Genomic DNA, 19,270 nt, shown 5'->3' on the forward strand with positions numbered 1-19,270 from the left:
CATCCATACCAACACACCCACACAATTATAGCTGCATTATTTATCCAATTGGCTCTATAATATGCAGAAGCAGAAAACAGAAATTAAGCGAGTATTTTCTTTATAGGTCAAACCTGAAAAAATGGCACCATCTGGTAAAAAATAGTAAAAAATTAAATTTAAAGCCTTGCCAATATAATGAAAGCCTATCAACAAAAATTACATAATTTTACAGTTAAATGGCACTGCGATTAAAAATAGCAGTTTTAATGGGTTTCATCCTCCTGAGGTCCTGAGAGGAACAATTTTTTTGTACCTAGTGCAAAACAGATTTATTAAAGGAAATGGAAGTGAAATAGTAAATTTCCAATAAAAATACACACCTGTGGCAAAATTTATGCAGTTGGCAATAACTGAAAAGGACAAAAAATTCCAAAAGTCGCACAAGGGTTAAAGTAAGTTAAAAAAAACCTTGTGTGTGTGTTTTGTTTTTAAATATTCTCTTTTTAAAGATTTTTTCAAATGTAAATTTTAGAAGGCCACCGACCCCCATTGTAGGATTCCCTTTTTACCAAGAAATAAGCATTGTAGCCATTAAATATTTCCTTTGTTATCTCAAAATGCTCTTGAATTTTGTTCCAGATCATTACAGTAGATGTGATGCTATGGTTCCATGGAAACCAATCTTAAGTACCTTCATACAAAAACACTGTCTGATAAGTCATTGACTTGTGTCCTAGGATTTGGACACAACCGCAGAACTTCCTGGGATAGCTCTCCCAAAGGAAAAAGTAAAAATATCTTCTTTTCTTTCCTGTTCTGTCCATTCCTTTTGTTTTGAAAGTATCTGTATGGCTTTCTGTGGATTTAACGGTGGCATAACCTGGAATGCATCCAGCCCATTGAACTGGGGGTCAGAGCCATACAATGAGACATGGATCTGTTCTCCTTCACAATTAAAGCCAGTCCAGGCCATTTGCATCCAAATATGCTTGCAGGCCTTGTTTACACAACAGTATCTCTCTTTCTCTTTATCTTCCTCTCTCTCTCACCCTTTCCCCTTAGCCGTAACTCCTCCTCCAAACCATCATTCTAACAACAACTATACATTCTTCCTCCCCTTCCACTCTTACTCTGAATGACTTAGTCACTGCATGCTCAGGCTTCCCGCTGCCTGTGGGGATTTTGGGGAATTTGTGATGACAGCACCTCTCCCTCTGCGGAGGTGTTGCCTTAAATTTCCAAGGAGAAGAGGCAAAGGAGACGCTCACGAAAGCTGAGCGCGTCCACACGCACGTTTCTTGGTTTTAATGGGACCTTAGACACTTTGCACTCTCCTCATCATGACCGTGACGGCCGTTGGACTTACTAGCATGTTCTGAACTACACTGAGGTGAGAAGGCCTTCATTGTTTTAATATGTAGCAGTCTGTCTGTAGGGCAGAGACTTCAGCTTCAATGCTGACCTGCTGGAGACTCTTCAGTGCAGGTGGATGACGGATAAAGTTCATGACAGAGAATACTGATAGCTTGAAGTCACTTTGGATGAAAGTGTCTGCCAAATGAATACATTTAAAGTGTAATGTGCTTCTAAATGTGAAAGTGAAATGACAGGACTTGCTGGAAAATGTTACATATGCTTTAAACATCTTTAGATGGGTAGTTCACATTCTGCATTTACTGCATCTAAAACTATTTTAAATAGCATTTTGTTAGTTGTTTTATAATTATTTATGCATGCAACTTCACCTTTTTAATGAAGAGACCACATAACAGAAGCCTTTTAATAAAAACAAGTAATTGGTTCTTCATTTCCCATAATTGCCGCTTTAGATCTTGCAGTGTGAATTTATATCTTGTCGTTTGACAATTATATTTCGTGACTTCTTCTTTTAATTGCATTTTATTTCTCATAATTGCCACTTTATATCTTTTCTTATAAATGTATATCTTGTAATTTGACTGCTAAATTTCACAGCTGTGACTTTCTTTATATTGCATCCTTATTTCTCATAAGTGTCACCCCCCCCGTGTGGATTTATATAATACATTTTGAATGTTAAATTTCACAATTGTGACTCGTTCTTTTAACTGCATCTTTATTTGTCATAATTGAAACTTTATTTCTCGCAGTTGCAATGTTATATCTCACATTTTTACGCTTTTGGTGTATTTCTGGGTCCTTTAAAATAAACCAGTGAAGGTAAAAAAGTGAATAAAAATACTAAAAGAGAAATGGTGACCAGGACCTAATATACAATATACATTTTCTTTATGCAATCTTGAAAATGTCTAACTTTAAAATTAATATATAATGCACACTTTTGATGTGCATTAAAAATGCTCAGACATGTGATTCTGAATGATGCATATCAAACATCAGGAACATATGCCAGGAGTCACAGGACTATTTCAACTTTACACGTGTCAGTAACTCTGTGTACGTTTTTACAGGACCATTACAATTGTGGTGAAACGTACACTGTGTAATGAATTAATAACGATCTCTGTAAAATGAATGGGAATGGCAGCGTTAACAGTCCCTCACAGTGTGTAAAGTGAAAAGAAAACACTGCTTGCCCCTTTTCATGTATTGCAACACTTTGCGCTCAGCGGGAAACTTGTAGAACGCTTGAGTGACATTCACAGTGCAGAATCCTCTTTGGCTGTTTGGATCAAGTCTTTTATACAGCTGGGAATGAGGAGGCCTCCTTTTACTGTGGCTTTAGAGAAAAACGGGCGAAAGGAAAGGAGGTGAGAGGACTAGATCTAATCAGGGTTACACTTGCAACACTGTATCTCATGAGAGACAAAGTTTTCTCTTTTTGGGCAAATGACAAAACAAATGTTGTAACTCCCAATTATGCAACATCCAAATATTGTATCATGCTGAGTGACAGATTATAAAATGTAAAAGGATACTATAGTTTACACTGTTAAATTAGTTACTTTTCACCAGAATTGTCACCATTTTAATCACTTTTTACTTTTGTCTTCGGACTAGATCATTTTAAACGGTCTTATGATTTGACAAATTTATTTTTAAAACTGTAAGTATTGCATGTAATCTCTCTGTGTGAGTTCCATTAAAAATGCATTATACATAATAATAAAATAATCAGCAAAATTCTATTTATAGTAATTATAAGTGAAATACAGCATGTCCAAATTATTTCATGTGAACTAACATTATACAGGTTTTTTGTGCATTGTAATATCTGACATATAGGTATAGTGTCATATATTGCATAACCTGTGTTCTATACCGTTTGTGGTTATGAGCATGTTTGCATGTGTCGCAGGCACATGGGAAGTCAAGAGCTGTAGGTGGCTGTGAGTCACTGACCTTGTGCGGTGTTTGGTCACTCTTCTTATCAGTTTTTAAAGGTTAAAGCCCTGAGGTTTTGTTAAGGGCAGGTGCATGTTTTCCTTTCTCTTGCTGAAATTTGACCATGTTTTTTTGAGTATGTGTGTGTGTGAGAGAGATAGAATGAGAGTGAAGCACAAGGCGATGTGTTAAATGAGTGAAGGCCACAGTCAGGACTGCCAGCTGGCCCCCTTCTCACATTTAACACCACAGATACAGCTCTGATTTTCTATACATGCTTGGGAGTGCACGGGAATATTCAGTATTTCCATCTGTTGATGTCCACTGGCAAAAGTTCCATACTGGAAGGTGCATGAAAAGAAACTCTTTGTGAAGATAAGCATATCAGTCAGTGAAATATGTTTTTTTTTCTGTTTCTGAGTTGACCACTGGATGATCAATATTGATATTTCTGTGACTTTCTATGACTAATAGTGCTAAATATGCAATATTTATATAAAATACATAAATTATATTTATATTAAATATAATACATAATAGGTATTATAACTCGAAACAACATTCAGAAATACAATAGCATAAAAACAACAATTTATTTTGTAGCCTCAAAGTAATCTAGTAAAAATATTTATTACAATATAGTTATTTATATAAGACAGTACATGTCAACCTTTTGTTGTTATTTATTGTTATTCTTATTCTTATTTACTTTTTGATGATAATAAATAGATTACTGTTAGACTAGAAAAATATTTCTTTTATGCTATTATATTTATAAAAGTTGTTTTGAGTTGACTTATTTTTTTTTCAGGCAATTCTCAATCAAGAACTGAATGGCTATTATTTAAATATTTGAGTAGGTGGGTGTTTTTGGTTAAAAGTGTAAATATCGATTTTAAAACAAAATATCAGTCACTTTTCAAGACTGCACACTTAATTATATACATCTGTTTATTTTGTACACTTTAAAACAATTTTTTTCACATTTGACTATTTAAGTGCTGAAAATATGATTTAAATGGTGACTAGCATCTAAAATATGCACTTCACCTTATTCATTGTAAAAAATATATTTAAAATACATTTATTTCATACGAAGCACAGTTCAAATCTATTAACATACAGCAGGTAAAATAAGTATTGAACACGTCACCATGTTTCCCAGTAAATATATTTCTGAACTTACTGTTGCTCAAGACTTATGATATAAGAATTATAATGAAACTTTATTTGGAGTACTACTTGTGCACAATGCACATTTCTTAATAGCAAGCCTAAAATGTGTTTTAATGTCACTATTATTCAGGATTGTATGATTTTTGAATAGTATCTGTCTTTAAATGCAAGATATTTAAAGTCTACCTGAAGTATACTTGCAATAGTTCCAATTAAGCACAATTAAATACTTCAGTATATCTGTAGTTGGACTTCAGCACTACATCAACACATTTAAAGTGCACTAAGCACAAAATTAGTTGTTTCAATCCAAGTATACCAGTTTAATATACTAAAAGTACAATTGCAGGGTATTTTTATGAAGTACATAAATATATAAATGCATTTGTTGTAGACATAGCATGAAATAAATATATTTCAAATGCATTTTAGTATATTTATTTTTCACTAGGGAATTTAAGCCTAACATCTTATTTTTATAAAAACAAAAACTTAATGCCCATGTTATTTGAAATGTACCCATTTCTTTCCACAGTCCAGCATTCACTTCTGGAATGATCTGGCCTGTCAGATGCAATTTGCATGCTAAACTAATAAATCTTACAAAACCCCAACCAATTACATCTCAGTATAGCATGATTTCACGCTATCGGTCCCTTGATTGAAACATCCTGCCAGGAATAATCTTTATCTTTCACAGTTCATCTCTCTAGATGATGTTCTTCAGCTATAAGGTGTCAGAAAGGAATGTTCTTTCTTTCTCCACCAATCAGACTCTTCCTGTGGTTTAATGTGTGTTTTTGTGGAGCGTGGTTGGGGGTTAATGAGGGGGTTAGCAGGGTTGTTAACCACAGCCTGGTCTGGAACATTTAGGTCGTCTGATGAATGGACGGGTACATTGTAAATCAGCCACTGGAGAGCGAAGAGCCGGATTCCTCATAGCACTGATGTCACCACCGTCGTGCCTTCAACAAATCCAGACTTGAATGCTCTCAGCCCGAGCCAGATGTTCAACCCCTCAGATCCCCTGTTATTCCCTCCTCTACTTGTGCAAGATTCCTTGTTATTCCCTCTTTGCTTCTCTGGGATTCCGTTATCCCTTTTCTCTGCCTCTGTGAGACTCTCTATTCTTCCCAAAGTGTCTCTTTGGGATTCAGTCTTTCTCCATCTGTGAGATTCTTTGTTTTGTTTTTCAGACTCTTCCTCTGTGGGCTTCCTAGTTACTCTTTCATTTTACTCATGTTTCCAGCTCCGTGTGAATATATGTGTGCTTTTCCAATTCAAAGCGATGCTCCAATGCATCCTTATCTCATTTAAAGCAATATTCCGGGGTAAACACTGTACAAATTTGGTATACTGTTGATTACCACTGAGAATATAAAAAGTAATTCTTTGTTTGTTTTTGTCTTTGTTGGAATAACACTTCTGCTTTTCCATCAGAAGCAATGCTGAAATGTATTTTCATCAATTTCCTTGTTGAAAAGAAAACAGAATGCCTAAAAAACTAATCTAAGGTGCATTTCTGGTTTAAGATGGTCTAACTAGTCTTGGCCAGAATGACCTTCTAAAAAGTGTTCAAAACCAGTCTAATTAGCTTGTCCAGGCAAGGAAACCAGTTGACCTTAGGCTGATAGGTTTAAGATGTTTTTACAGCAGGACTGTGAACTACACCATCAGAAAAGTTATTGAAACACAATTCCTTTGGATAAAGAAAATCTAATAAATGTAACTAGCTAGAAAAAAATCATGCACACGTTTAAAGCAAACTCATAATTTCTATTCTTTCTTTTCAGGATGGTCGGCACAAAGTGCTAATTAGCACAGAGGAACCAGTTCAGTCCAAATGGTGGAACATGATGAACATGGCAGTTTCTGGCATCTTACAAAAACTCTTCTGGATATTCCTTATGGCTAGTTTCAAGCTGTAGATTGAAACATGGAAGATCAACCCGTGATGACTTTAGAAGGACAGAGGTCATTAGCTTTGCAAGATGCTCCCAAAATGACTTTATCAGTAGAGCTTTCAATGGCAAATTCAACCATGGATAGAAACCTGACCTTAAAAGATACTTCTGATTCACTATCATCTGTTATAGATGAGCCTTTAAAAGACCAATCACAATTTGAGCTGAAGAATAAAAGTTCATTAGTGAAGATCAGTCAAATTGTACCAGTGCTCGTCAGCAAAGATGGACCTTGTCTTCAAATCTCGAATCATCTCACAAAACAAAAGACAATGAAATACATTGAACATCAAATCACTTCCGCTCCAATATCAACCTCAAAACTTGATCTAAATGGCATTTATTGTGAACCTGACCTCCAAATGGATGCTGAGACCGGATTCAGCTATTTGTTGACTCCCTCAGATAGTCCAGTGACCAACAGCATTGATGTAGACTCCTCAAACACCTCATCTACTACTTATAGTTTCTCTAATTTGACAGTCAGACCCATATCAGAACCAGCTTACTCTTATGCATCCTCTCCAGTGGGACCGTCCCACCTTGAGCACCCTTACTCGGCTCCTTCACCAGTCACCAAGGGAGCCGATCTACCCCGAATCATCAAGCACAAGCCTAGCTCCATTACCTTTGCAGATTACGACAGCTTTTTGGGTCTAATCTCGAACACCCGAGCCAATGAGAGTTCAGATGCTTGTGAGACCTCTTCTGAAGATGATGACGATGATGTGTTTCCCAAGTGCAAAGAATTTCTCCAAAGCTCCAGACAAAACGGTGGTGGACTGGAGAAACAAAGAAGGAAAGGTACCCGTGGACAAACACATGGAGAAGGAAGTTCCAGCACCAAGCTGCCACCCACCAGAAGCAGCAGCTATGAGGTGGAGGAGGAGAGCAGCAGTACAGAGGTGAGGGTCCAATGTTAGTTAGATGTTTAATAGGCCTTTTGAGATTTGTTAAAGCTTGGCTATGTCTTTAAGCAGGATATCTTGTTTAGTTTTCAATGTCTGTATGGCCTTCAGTTCAGTACTTTATTACTATTCCACTGGTTCAGGCTCAACCTATAAACACTAGGTGTTCAAATTCTGAAATGAATACAAGCCAAATGTCTTGCATTAGTACATTTAAACTGTTTTGTTGCTCATTTCAGCTTTAAGTGCTATTCATGTTTCTCACGGACATTGAAAACTTGGGGAGTTGAAATATTGGGGAGTTTTTGTTCGCCAGGTCTGTAAAAGTCATGGCCGGTAATAAAATCTCCAAAGTCATGGAAAAGTAATGGCTATTTCTGTAGTGAATATTGATTTTTCTAGTTTTGCTTGATCCAAAATATTTTATTGACTAGATTTTGTGCTTGTTTAGATTAAAACGTGCCCGCAAGCCATAGTTGATGTCTGACGTTTGAGCGAAACTTTCAAGTGCATTTATTTCAATGAGCCAGTTAAGCAGGTTCATAAATCTGTCAGAAAGACGTGGAATTGCTCTGGAATTGGAATTGGTCTGAATAATAATAATAATAAAAAATAAAACTCTTTTTTTCCAGCTATCCCAAATAACTGGATAAATCATGGAAAAGTCATGGAAATTAATTGGTCCAAATTTGTAGAATTGGTGAACTTTGTTCGTTTAAAGGGATAGTTCACCCAAAAATGAAAATGTCGGATTTCATATTAAATATCATAATTTGTGTTCCAAAGATGAATGAATGTCTTACGTGTTTGGAACGATATGAGGGTGAGTAATTAATGACAGAATTTTCATTTTTGGGTGAACTATCCCTTTAAAGAATGTTAAGAATTTCAAGATAAAGCTGGAAAATTTCCTATTGACTTTATTAGAATGCCCATCACAATAAAATTTTATGGACAGTGACGACATGACAGTATTCATTGATGACATTCAGTATACTGAATTGCAATTTGGTCTTTTTTCTTACTTTTTTTTTGGCATACTAAATTGAGAAGGCATTCATATTCTTTAGGAAAATAAAAATGATTTGAGTCACATTTTAAAATAAAAGTGAAGCTTTCCTGAGCATCTGTCGTAGCCTCTGTTTTCATGGAATGCTGAGTCTGATGTCCATCCTGTCGCCTGGCAGAGCAAACGTCTGTTCAACGGTGAACTTAGCCTTCCATTACTTACAACTCCATTTAGTTAGAGCCAGTCATGGATGATTTGCATCTTTCTACTAACCTCATGCCTGACCTGACTGTTGGCAACCTGTGACCTTCCCATCCCAAGTTTATTGACCTTTAAAGAGGTGTGACCTGGAAACATATGAAAACACAATAGCTTATTCCCTACCATGCTTGGTTAAGAAACCCTGTAAAAAAAGTCCCATACCATTCATACCAGAGATAACCAGGACAAAGAGTAAAGTTGATCACACCCTCTTATTCTGTTCTTATCACTACATAAGCACAATGAGTCAATGTTGTTCAGTATTTCTATTCATTTTGATGTCTTTAGCTATTGTTTGTTGTTAGAATAAGTAACCATTCCTTTACCATCATCATATTTTTAATATTTTTTAATTTTTCTTTTTTAATAGATTAGATGGTAATAGATTCTATACATTCTATTTATTATATACATTTTAGTAGATTTTATTGTCACATCTACATTTTTTGCAAGTCAGTGTTTTTTTGTAATCTTCATAAAGTTATGCTATTTATTCTGGGTTTCGCAGCTACATATAGATAATTTTACATTTGTGATGACTCAGTTTAAATTTTGCTATTTAAATATTTTAATTGCAAAAATGTTATGAAACGTTTATAAAATCTGTATAACTGTATGTAGTAGTCTTCTGAAGTATTAAGTATTATTTTAGAAGTAGATTTGCTTTTGTTTTTAAATGATTAAAAATAATGAAAGATTACATTATTAAATAATATTTGCATTTACATTTTTAAGTTGCAGATACTTTTACCCAAATAAAATATTTGTAATAAATATTATTTTTTTATTGTAATTGAAAAAATAAATACTTTTAAAATCTTAACTTTTTGTACTGGAAGAGACTGTCAAACCAAGAAAGCCCAATTACATCTAGGGTTGTGATGACTTACATTAACTGCTCAGTGTCAGTGGTGTAGTTACAGTAGTTAACAGAACGGTGGTTAAAAGGATTTTTAAAAGGTTTGTTAGGCCCCAGCACCCCTCTGTTCTGCACATGCTCGACTCTCCCCTCCTGTTACTCGTTCTCTGTTCATGCATGATTTAAGATGGAACTGTGAAAGAATGTGGTACCCCTCACGTGAACGCTGACCTTGCCTCATTTGCACCTTCTTAAGAAATACCACAATGAGCTGTCTGTGGATAAGGACAGAAATTATTATTTTTTTTTTTTTTTCAAAATTTATAAATGAGATTCCATAGAACAATTCATATGGAAATTAAATATTAGATATTTAGCATAGTCCACAATTATTGAGATTTTAAAAAAATGCATTTCGCATCTTCACCATTTGGTGGCGCTCTATACAAACCTTTACCCATATTGTGGCCATTAGCTCCAGTAGAGTTATTTCTACTTGTTTATGTGGATTTTATGTGTGCATATGTCTTAGAACTGTGAAAAACTCAGCCGTCTGAGCCGCATCTCTAGCCGTCTGCCCATATACGTATGAGGAAAGACATTCAGTTTGACAGTGAACAGCTCCGGTAACAAAAAGTAGGAGGATTTTCTTCCTCCTTAGAGTCTTATCTGACCTGGATTTTGAAGCAGTTCAGCAAACGGATTATGACTGTTGGCCTTTAAGGATGACATATTGCTACATTCTCTCGGTGGAGGTGGCTGGCACGCTCAGTGGGTGGCATGGCCATGGCAGGAAGCCCAGAGCTGTGCCAAAGCCAGGCACTTGACTCCTCATTTCCATGTCAATGGGCCAGTGCTGAGATTTACAATGTGGCCAATTTGCGGCGGTGCAGTTATGGTCCTCGACCATTCTGTCCACCGTGGACGATAACAATGATGAGCTGATCTGGTGGGACTGACTCATACCAGCCTAGTTGCCATGACAAATGTATTTTCTCACGACTGACAGGGCGGAAAGGGGTGTTGTAACTGATGCCAGGTTATTGAATACCACGCATTCTGTGCAGGGAACAGATTCCGAGGGCTGCCACTGGACCAAGACACTCTGTTTTTATGAAAAATCCACATGTCTGTGGAAATCTATACTTGATATTTTGTTGTTTTTAGGAATAGTAGTAAATAAGTAAAATTGGTAACACTTTACTGTATTTAATAGTTGATATTAAAAGGATAGTTCACCCAAAAATGAAAATTCTGTCATTAATTACTCACCCTCATGTCGTCGCAAACCCGAAAGACCTTCGTTCATCTTCGGAACACAAATTAAGATATTTTTCATGAACTACAAGAGCGTTCTGACCCTGCATAGACAGCAATGGTACTCTTGTGAATGCACGTCGAAGACTGACACAGTCAGACGAGAAAAATTGTTGAAAAAGGTCATTATTTTTGTTTGTTCTTTTCGTACAAAAAGTATTCTCGTAGCTTCATAACATTACGGTTAAATCACATTGATGTCACATGGACTATTTTAACAATGCCCTTACTACCTTTCTGGGCCTTGAATGTGTCAGTTGTGTTGCTGTCTATGGATGGTCAGAAAGCTCTCAGATATCCTCAAAAAAATCTTAATTTGTGTTATGAAGATGAACGGAGGTCTTATGGGTTTGGAACGACTTGAGGGTGAGTAATTAATGATAGAATTTTAATTTTTGGGTGAACTATCCCTTTAATGTATTAGGTATCATGAACTAACAGTGTACAGTACTTTAACAGCATTTATCATTCTAGATTAATTTGTTTATTATACTAATACATTTTTGACATGTTATGTTAATAAATTATAACCCATTAGTTCATGTATATGAACAAACATGAATGAACAATGAACAATAGCATTTTATATACATTACTATTATTAAATATCAACAGCACTGCCTTTATTTATTTGATCAAAGCCATAATATTGTAAAATAATATTGCAATTTAAAATAACTGTTTCTATTTTCATGTAAGATAAAATGTAATTTATTCCTGTGATGCAAAGCTGAATTTTTAGCTGCTATTATTCCAGTCTTCAGTGTCACATGCTCCTTCAGAATTGGTTCTAAGATGCTGATTTGGTGCTCAAGAAACATTACTTATTATTATCAATCTTGAAAACAGTTGTGCTGCTTTATATTTTTGTGAAAACCATGATTTTATTTTTAAGATTATTTGATAAATAGAAAATTTAAAAGCACAGCTTTTATTTAAAATAGAAAGGGGGGGGGGGGGGGGGGGGGTGTTCAGATTTGAGCATTATAAACAAATGCATTGTCTTTTGTCAGAGTTAAGAGGGTTAATGGTCCATTGCAGAATGGCAAGACAGAGTGGCGCTGGTGTCTTAAGAGAGACAACAAGAAATCCTTCTCACTAGCTTTGACTCGTGAAACTCAAAGGTCAGGCAGACTGGACAGATTCAAACCCCTACCTGGGATCCAGGACCCCACTACCTTTGTGTTTGCAGCCCAAACACAGCACCTCATCCCAAACATTGATAACAAGAAATGTTTCTTGAGCACCAAATTAGCATATCAGAATGATCTCTGAAGGATCATGTGACACTGAAGACTGGAGTAATGATGCTGAAAATTCAGCATTTTAAAATACGTATAATCAACTGTTAATATTTCACAATATTACTGTTTTTACTGGTCAAAAGCAGCCTTGGTGAGCATCAGAGACTTCTTTCAAAAACATACTTTTGAATGGTAGTGTATCATTTAAAATTGCCCTAGAATGCTTGTGCTTCTTTGTTCGCTCTCTGAAGGAATGTCAGCATCTTGAGTTTAACTGGTTAAGGGTCTTACCATGCCCACATTCCTTGCGATTTTACATGCCTCGTATGTCGCCCCCCTTTTCAACCGAACCATGTCTTTCTGCTGCCTGAGACAAATGTGTCCCATTCTGGCATGACAGCCGTCAATAGCATCATTGTGTGAGGATGAGAGGGAGCCGTAATTTTTGCCTTGGGGCTGCAGATCCCAAGAAGGACTTGAGCGTTTCTGCCTGCTGTGTCTCCCGCACCGGGACGTTACTGTTCAATGTTCCTCACAGTTCATCTTTGGCCTCTTCCTGCTCTCTGGCCCCTCCACTTCCTGTCAGTAAAGGGGCAACCCTGTTGATTTACGGCTTGGTGAGTGAGGTAGGTGAAGGTAATTTATAGCCCAGGAACCCTCGGCCCTGTCTGAGCTGGACGGGACAGTCTATTTATACTTTATGGCAGGGGTGTCTGGGGAGCAGTGAAAGTAGCAGTGAGGAGAAAGGAGAGGAATACCACACGACTATGTTTGGACTACAATGGCAGCTGGGTTGCTCGCTGGTATTGGTTCAAAAGTGTGTGGCACTGTTACATTTGACTCTCAATGCTATTTACTGCTCAGTAGAAAATAATGTCAGAGAACAACATGTAAATCTATCTTGTCTTGTCTTGTCTGTCGTTCTATCGTTCTGTCTTGTCTGTCTGTCTGTCATTCTATCGTTCTGTCTGTCTGTCGTTCTATCGTTCTGTCTGTCTGTTGTTCTATCATGCTGTCTGTCTGTCTGTCTGTCATTCTGTCTGTCGTTCTATCTCTCATTCTTTCTATCATTCTTTTTATCATTTTGTCATTCTATCTTCTGTTCAGTTGTTCTATCTATTGTTCTAGCTATTGTTTCATATATAAATATATTCCTTGAAAATGTTTTAAAAAGATTACTCTGATGTCTCAAACTGTGCAATGAACTGAAATGTCAAACTGAGATCTCAGTATGAACTCAAGCATTTCTCATTAGATTCTTCAGTCAGAATGATCTGGGCTGTTCTGTCCACTATAATTTTATAGATCTGTACTCCCACCAAATGCCTGCAGTTCTCTTCTTTGTTTCCATTGAATTTCTCCTAAGGAATTTTAGGAGAATCATCAGAGACAAAGTTGATACTAAAATGAAACAACTGAAAATTCCATTAAGTCTAAGCAGTAACATTTTCCTCTGTGAACGTGTTGGCGTGATTCAGTGTTTTTATGCAGAGCGTAGTTTAGTGTGACTTTGAAAGCTTTGAGAAATAAGAAAACACCGCTCTGAAATCAGTGCTGGCTCATCAAGTTGGTTATTTTTGGCTCTGTACATCAAAAGAAAACAGACCCTTGACTTGAATGGCCGAGTCTAATGTAATGAGTCTGTCGAATCAGTTTTATCCTCAGTGTTTGTTTGTCTGTGATGTCCTACAGTATGTATCTTCTGTCTGCATGCAGGAGTCTCATCAGGTCCTGTCTCCCTGGTCTGAATCTATGATCCAGCTAATGAAGAGATTAGATCAGCTCAATCTGGACATAGAAGAAGCTCTCAGCGCCGGCTCTTCCCCCTCCGACACACCCAACACTGCCCGGAGACACACCACTAATGATAGAGCATCCCTGCAGGTCACTCTTGCTTTGTTTCTCATTAAATATAAAGTACGCAGTTTGTTGATTAGTAATCATTTAATGAAAAATATGTTGCCTTAGCTTCTTTGAAATGTGAATAATCTTTTTAGCTTCTGGATTTGATCCAAATCACATCTGATCAATTGTCTATTCTATTCTATTCTATTCTATTCTATTCTATTCTATTCTATTCTATTCAGTTATCCAGAAAGCATGCATATTTCTATAGTTTACTTTCAGTTTTTTTTATATCTGTTCATAATATAGATATTCTGTATCTCATTATGTGCACATACAAAAATGTATCATTATTTTATATTTATGTAAATGTAATATTTGAGTGAATATATATTTTTTTATTTATATCACAATTCTGACTTTTTTTTCAGAATTGTATGATACAAACTTGCAATTCTGATTTTTTTCTCAGAATTGTGTGATATAAACTCGCAATTGCGAGTTAAAAAGTCATAATTGTGAGATACATACATGCATGTGTGTTTTTATATAAACATAATAAATATACACAATACGCATACATATATTATGTAAACAAAAACTTTTATTTTGGATGCGATTAAACGTGATTAATTGTTTGACAGCACTAATATATATATATATATATATATGTATGTGTGTGTGTGTGTGTGTGTTTGTGTATGTGTATATGTATATATGTATATATAGTTGAGATTAGTTGACATTAATACTTTTGTGTCTAGATAAGTGATAATAATTCAGTATGAAGTTGCTTGATGTGCCAGTGCATGGCGTCTGTTTGTGACATGGGTTAGATAGAATGTGCTGCATGCTGGCAGAGACTAGACCAGACTGGTGACACTGACACAGAGCTCCATTGTCTTGGGAGCTTGCCATGGGGAACGTTCAATGCTGTTTCAAAAAAACCTCATGCAAACTCGCGACATAACCACCCTGTAGCAAGGGTTCACAGCAAGACACAAAAGTGCCTTTTGGTTCCTCAAGACAACGATGTCTTGTGCTTGCAGTCTGTTGTTCTGTTTGTATCACTATGTCCATTAGTGATAGTTAGCGGAATGACATGATGGTTTCAGAGCCCTCACGACACCCTAGTTATTAACAAGAGACTAGATTTACCGTTACATTTTTCCATTTTCAATAGTTTTTGTGCTCCTTAAAATGTTCTGTTGAGTTTGTGAGTCTCTGCTACCGACTGCTTCTCTTTTTTTCTCATAGTCATCTCCAGAGGTCATCCGTTCCAGACAAAGTGTGTCCCGTCCCACGCTAAAATCTCTTGTGCTGTCATTGCAGAGCGGAGCTGCGGGGGTGAACCAGTCCCTCAACTGGAACAACATGGCCAGAAGAACCGACACAAGGGAATGGCACAGCCAAGAAAGACTTGCGGGAGCCACTTCCTCTCTGGGGAGATCACATGGTAAAAAAACAGAGGTGAGCGTTTGAACTACTTAGTATGATTTGTGTTTGTATTGGATTGAATTGTTTAGTTTGTGGTTAGTAGCTGTCAATTTTAAAATATATGATGTATATACAGTAATTAATTATAGGGTTCTTGTATTTGTTATCTGGTTTAGTTTCAACTCAAAGAGTTGATCAGAATGAAGACCATGTGTGACCATCAGTTGCTTAGCTTTGCTCTGTGAAGTGTTTCCTAATGAACACGCTGTGTGTCAGTGACCAGGGCACACGTTCATTCCAAGAAGCTTCTGGAGTTGAGGTTGATGTCCTGGGACTGCATTTCTAATGGCTTTTCTGCATTAGTGGGACTAAGTTAAATAGATTTCAGAATTGTATGATACAAACTTGCAATTCTGATTTTTTTCTCAGAATTGTGTGATATAAACTCGCAATTGCGAGTTAAAAAGTCATAATTGTGAGATACATACATGCATGTGTGTTTTTATATAAACATAATAAATATACACAATACGCATACATATATTATGTAAACAAAAACTTTTATTTTGGATGCGATTAAACGTGATTAATTGTTTGACAGCACTAATATATATATATATATATATATGTATGTGTGTGTGTGTGTGTGTGTTTGTGTATGTGTATATGTATATATGTATATATAGTTGAGATTAGTTGACATTAATACTTTTGTGTCTAGATAAGTGATAATAATTCAGTATGAAGTTGCTTGATGTGCCAGTGCATGGCGTCTGTTTGTGACATGGGTTAGATAGAATGTGCTGCATGCTGGCAGAGACTAGACCAGACTGGTGACACTGACACAGAGCTCCATTGTCTTGGGAGCTTGCCATGGGGAACGTTCAATGCTGTTTCAAAAAAACCTCATGCAAACTCGCGACATAACCACCCTGTAGCAAGGGTTCACAGCAAGACACAAAAGTGCCTTTTGGTTCCTCAAGACAACGATGTCTTGTGCTTGCAGTCTGTTGTTCTGTTTGTATCACTATGTCCATTAGTGATAGTTAGCGGAATGACATGATGGTTTCAGAGCCCTCACGACACCCTAGTTATTAACAAGAGACTAGATTTACCGTTACATTTTTCCATTTTCAATAGTTTTTGTGCTCCTTAAAATGTTCTGTTGAGTTTGTGAGTCTCTGCTACCGACTGCTTCTCTTTTTTTCTCATAGTCATCTCCAGAGGTCATCCGTTCCAGACAAAGTGTGTCCCGTCCCACGCTAAAATCTCTTGTGCTGTCATTGCAGAGCGGAGCTGCGGGGGTGAACCAGTCCCTCAACTGGAACAACATGGCCAGAAGAACCGACACAAGGGAATGGCACAGCCAAGAAAGACTTGCGGGAGCCACTTCCTCTCTGGGGAGATCACATGGTAAAAAAACAGAGGTGAGCGTTTGAACTACTTAGTATGATTTGTGTTTGTATTGGATTGAATTGTTTAGTTTGTGGTTAGTAGCTGTCAATTTTAAAATATATGATGTATATACAGTAATTAATTATAGGGTTCTTGTATTTGTTATCTGGTTTAGTTTCAACTCAAAGAGTTGATCAGAATGAAGACCATGTGTGACCATCAGTTGCTTAGCTTTGCTCTGTGAAGTGTTTCCTAATGAACACGCTGTGTGTCAGTGACCAGGGCACACGTTCATTCCAAGAAGCTTCTGGAGTTGAGGTTGATGTCCTGGGACTGCATTTCTAATGGCTTTTCTGCATTAGTGGGACTAAGTTAAATAGATTTTCCTTTGCTAATCCAAACAGGATTCCCCCTTAGTCTGGGGAATTGAATTAATGAATTCAAAGCCACAGGAAGTCTTTTAGTGGGCCATTTAAGGCCATCACATGTTGTTTGGATTCCAAACCAGTGTAGCTTAGCTTAACCAGTGATTTTTAAACATCTAAAACAGGATTTATAATTAGGTTTTTAATAGCTATTTCAATGTAATGCACCATCCTTTTCCAAAATATAAGGAATTATTCAAACAGTTTGCAATATTTGATGTTAATGTTAAAATAAGTATTTTGTACTTATCAAGGCTGCATTTATTTAACCAAAATTTCAGTAAAATTGTGAAATTTTATTGCTGTTTGTCACGTGATCCTTCAGAAATCAATCACACTTTTGACCGCAGTGTATATGCATAATTTAAAATTAAGCAAAATTAAAGGTTTTGCGTTCTTTGGTTTTGATTGGTCGAGACCTCATGTTTACTACATAAAAATTAAAGTATGCAGTTTTTCCAAGAGTAAGGGTTTAGTTTCTAGTTGTACGTAGCTTTTAAACATTTGGAGTTCGTTTGTAACCGGACAAGGCACCTTTGGAGAGAATGTGCGTGTCCTGCTGTTTAGAGGAAGTACAGAGAGACCTGACCACTGAGCGATTTACGAGTTCGGGGCTCGTGTGAAAGATACTGAAAGGAATGTTCTATCATTCTAGAAACAAATCCGACATGCAAAGGATGGAAAATAAGACTCTTTACGGATGATCGCCGCAGCTGATTTACAGCTGTCTTAGACCGGCTTCAGATCGAACGCAATTTATGGGGGACTTCGTGGACTTTTGTCTCAAGCCACCCTGGTCTGCAAAGACAGAAAACAAAGAATCGCCAGCTCTTCCTTTTAGCCCATCATGAATATTTTTCATTTCAAAGGAACGCACTCTCTTGCATTGTTCCAAAACAATATCCGATGAGCAACAGTGGGTTTAAATGAGCACAATATCTGTGGGAATCCGGTCCTTTTCCGTCCAGCTGGAGAACTGGGCCAGATGTGTTTGTTTAATCTCTGCATAGCTGAAGCGGCACTGGTACGTTCTGCGGTCTGTGCTTGGGAGCCCCGCTAAAGGCCTCTGGCAGGGATCTGGGAGGTGATGGTGTTTGTTAGAGTGTATGAGAGCGCAGGAGAGAGAGAGTTAAAGAAGGTAATTGGATTGGAGGGGGTAATAGACTGATTTGGCTTTGTGCACTCTGACAAAATGAAGTCTTGAGGTTCTTGGAGAAGATTAGCAGGTCAAAAGCTCCAGAGGCATGTGGAGGCCTTCGGTCCACTGGTATGAATGTAGGCCACCCTCATGTAGATGACAAATCCAAACTCTGAAAGCTCCACTGGCATTTTTTCAACTGTCTTCTAACAGTAACACAGTTTGTGATTCTCACCAAGCCTGTTATCCTCGTTCACCTCTTGTTGTCGTGAAGAAGGTGTTCCTGCGGTCACACACATCTGCTGGCTGGTCATGAAGGTCTCATCTTATCTCAATTAAAAAGAGACAATCTGTGGAAAAAGAAGAGTTGTCTTCCTTTTAATTCATGATTTGGAACTTGAATTGTGAGGAAGTGGAATTTATATATATATATATATATATATATATATACATATTGCATATAAATATAACATACAATGTATATTGCATATTATTAGCTAATAATAATATCTAATAAATACTGTGTATTTATTTATTTATGCAAATTCTTCTTGACAGTTCTAATCAAATTACATATTTTCTCAGTTATGTTTTTATTATATAACAGTTTAGATTTGTTTTTATAAAAGTTTATGTATATGTATGTTATATATTATATCATTTTTGGTGTAATATGTAAATTCTTCTTCCTGACAATGCACATTTATTTCCATCTTTTACAGTAATTAACATTTTAATTATATTTAACATAAAATTATGAATAGTTGATTATATACAAATCAAATTAATGTGATGAATAATAATAATAGCAACAATAATAGCAATAGTACATTTTGCTATTTTTATTTGTTTTTAAAAATATGTCTATGTTTTTTTTTTATTACATTTTATTTGAGTTTTAATTATTTTAGAACATCAAGTTAAACGAAATGAAACTGGGAAAAGTTGCCTTGGCAACTATATGAAAAAAAAAGTTTATTTTATTT

General features: G+C 36.4%; 1 protein-coding gene across 3 annotated transcripts in view; it reads left to right on the forward strand.

Annotated features, from left to right (window-relative positions):
• Positions 1-1,113: 1,113 nt before the first annotated feature.
• The window catches only part of stard13b (StAR related lipid transfer domain containing 13b), an 89,768-nt gene continuing 71,611 nt past the window's right edge, over positions 1,114-19,270 (forward strand). Inside the window, exons 1-4 of one of the 3 annotated variants that reach the window (XM_016274825.1) lie at positions 1,114-1,372; positions 6,276-7,351; positions 13,761-13,928; positions 15,222-15,359. In XM_016274825.1, coding sequence (XP_016130311.1) covers positions 6,419-7,351; positions 13,761-13,928; positions 15,222-15,359 — 1,239 coding nt within the window. In that variant the 5' untranslated portion in view covers positions 1,114-1,372; positions 6,276-6,418. Of the gene's footprint in view, positions 1,373-2,654; positions 2,733-6,275; positions 7,352-13,760; positions 13,929-15,221; positions 15,360-16,362; positions 16,754-19,270 lie in introns of those variants that run through there. The other 2 variants (XM_016274833.1, XM_016274840.1) reach the window with 2 other exon arrangements.

The sequence above is a fragment of the Sinocyclocheilus grahami genome, unplaced genomic scaffold, assembly GCF_001515645.1.
Source record: "Sinocyclocheilus grahami isolate Dianchi unplaced genomic scaffold, SAMN03320097.WGS_v1.1 scaffold6.1, whole genome shotgun sequence".
Taxonomy (NCBI): domain Eukaryota; kingdom Metazoa; phylum Chordata; class Actinopteri; order Cypriniformes; family Cyprinidae; genus Sinocyclocheilus; species Sinocyclocheilus grahami.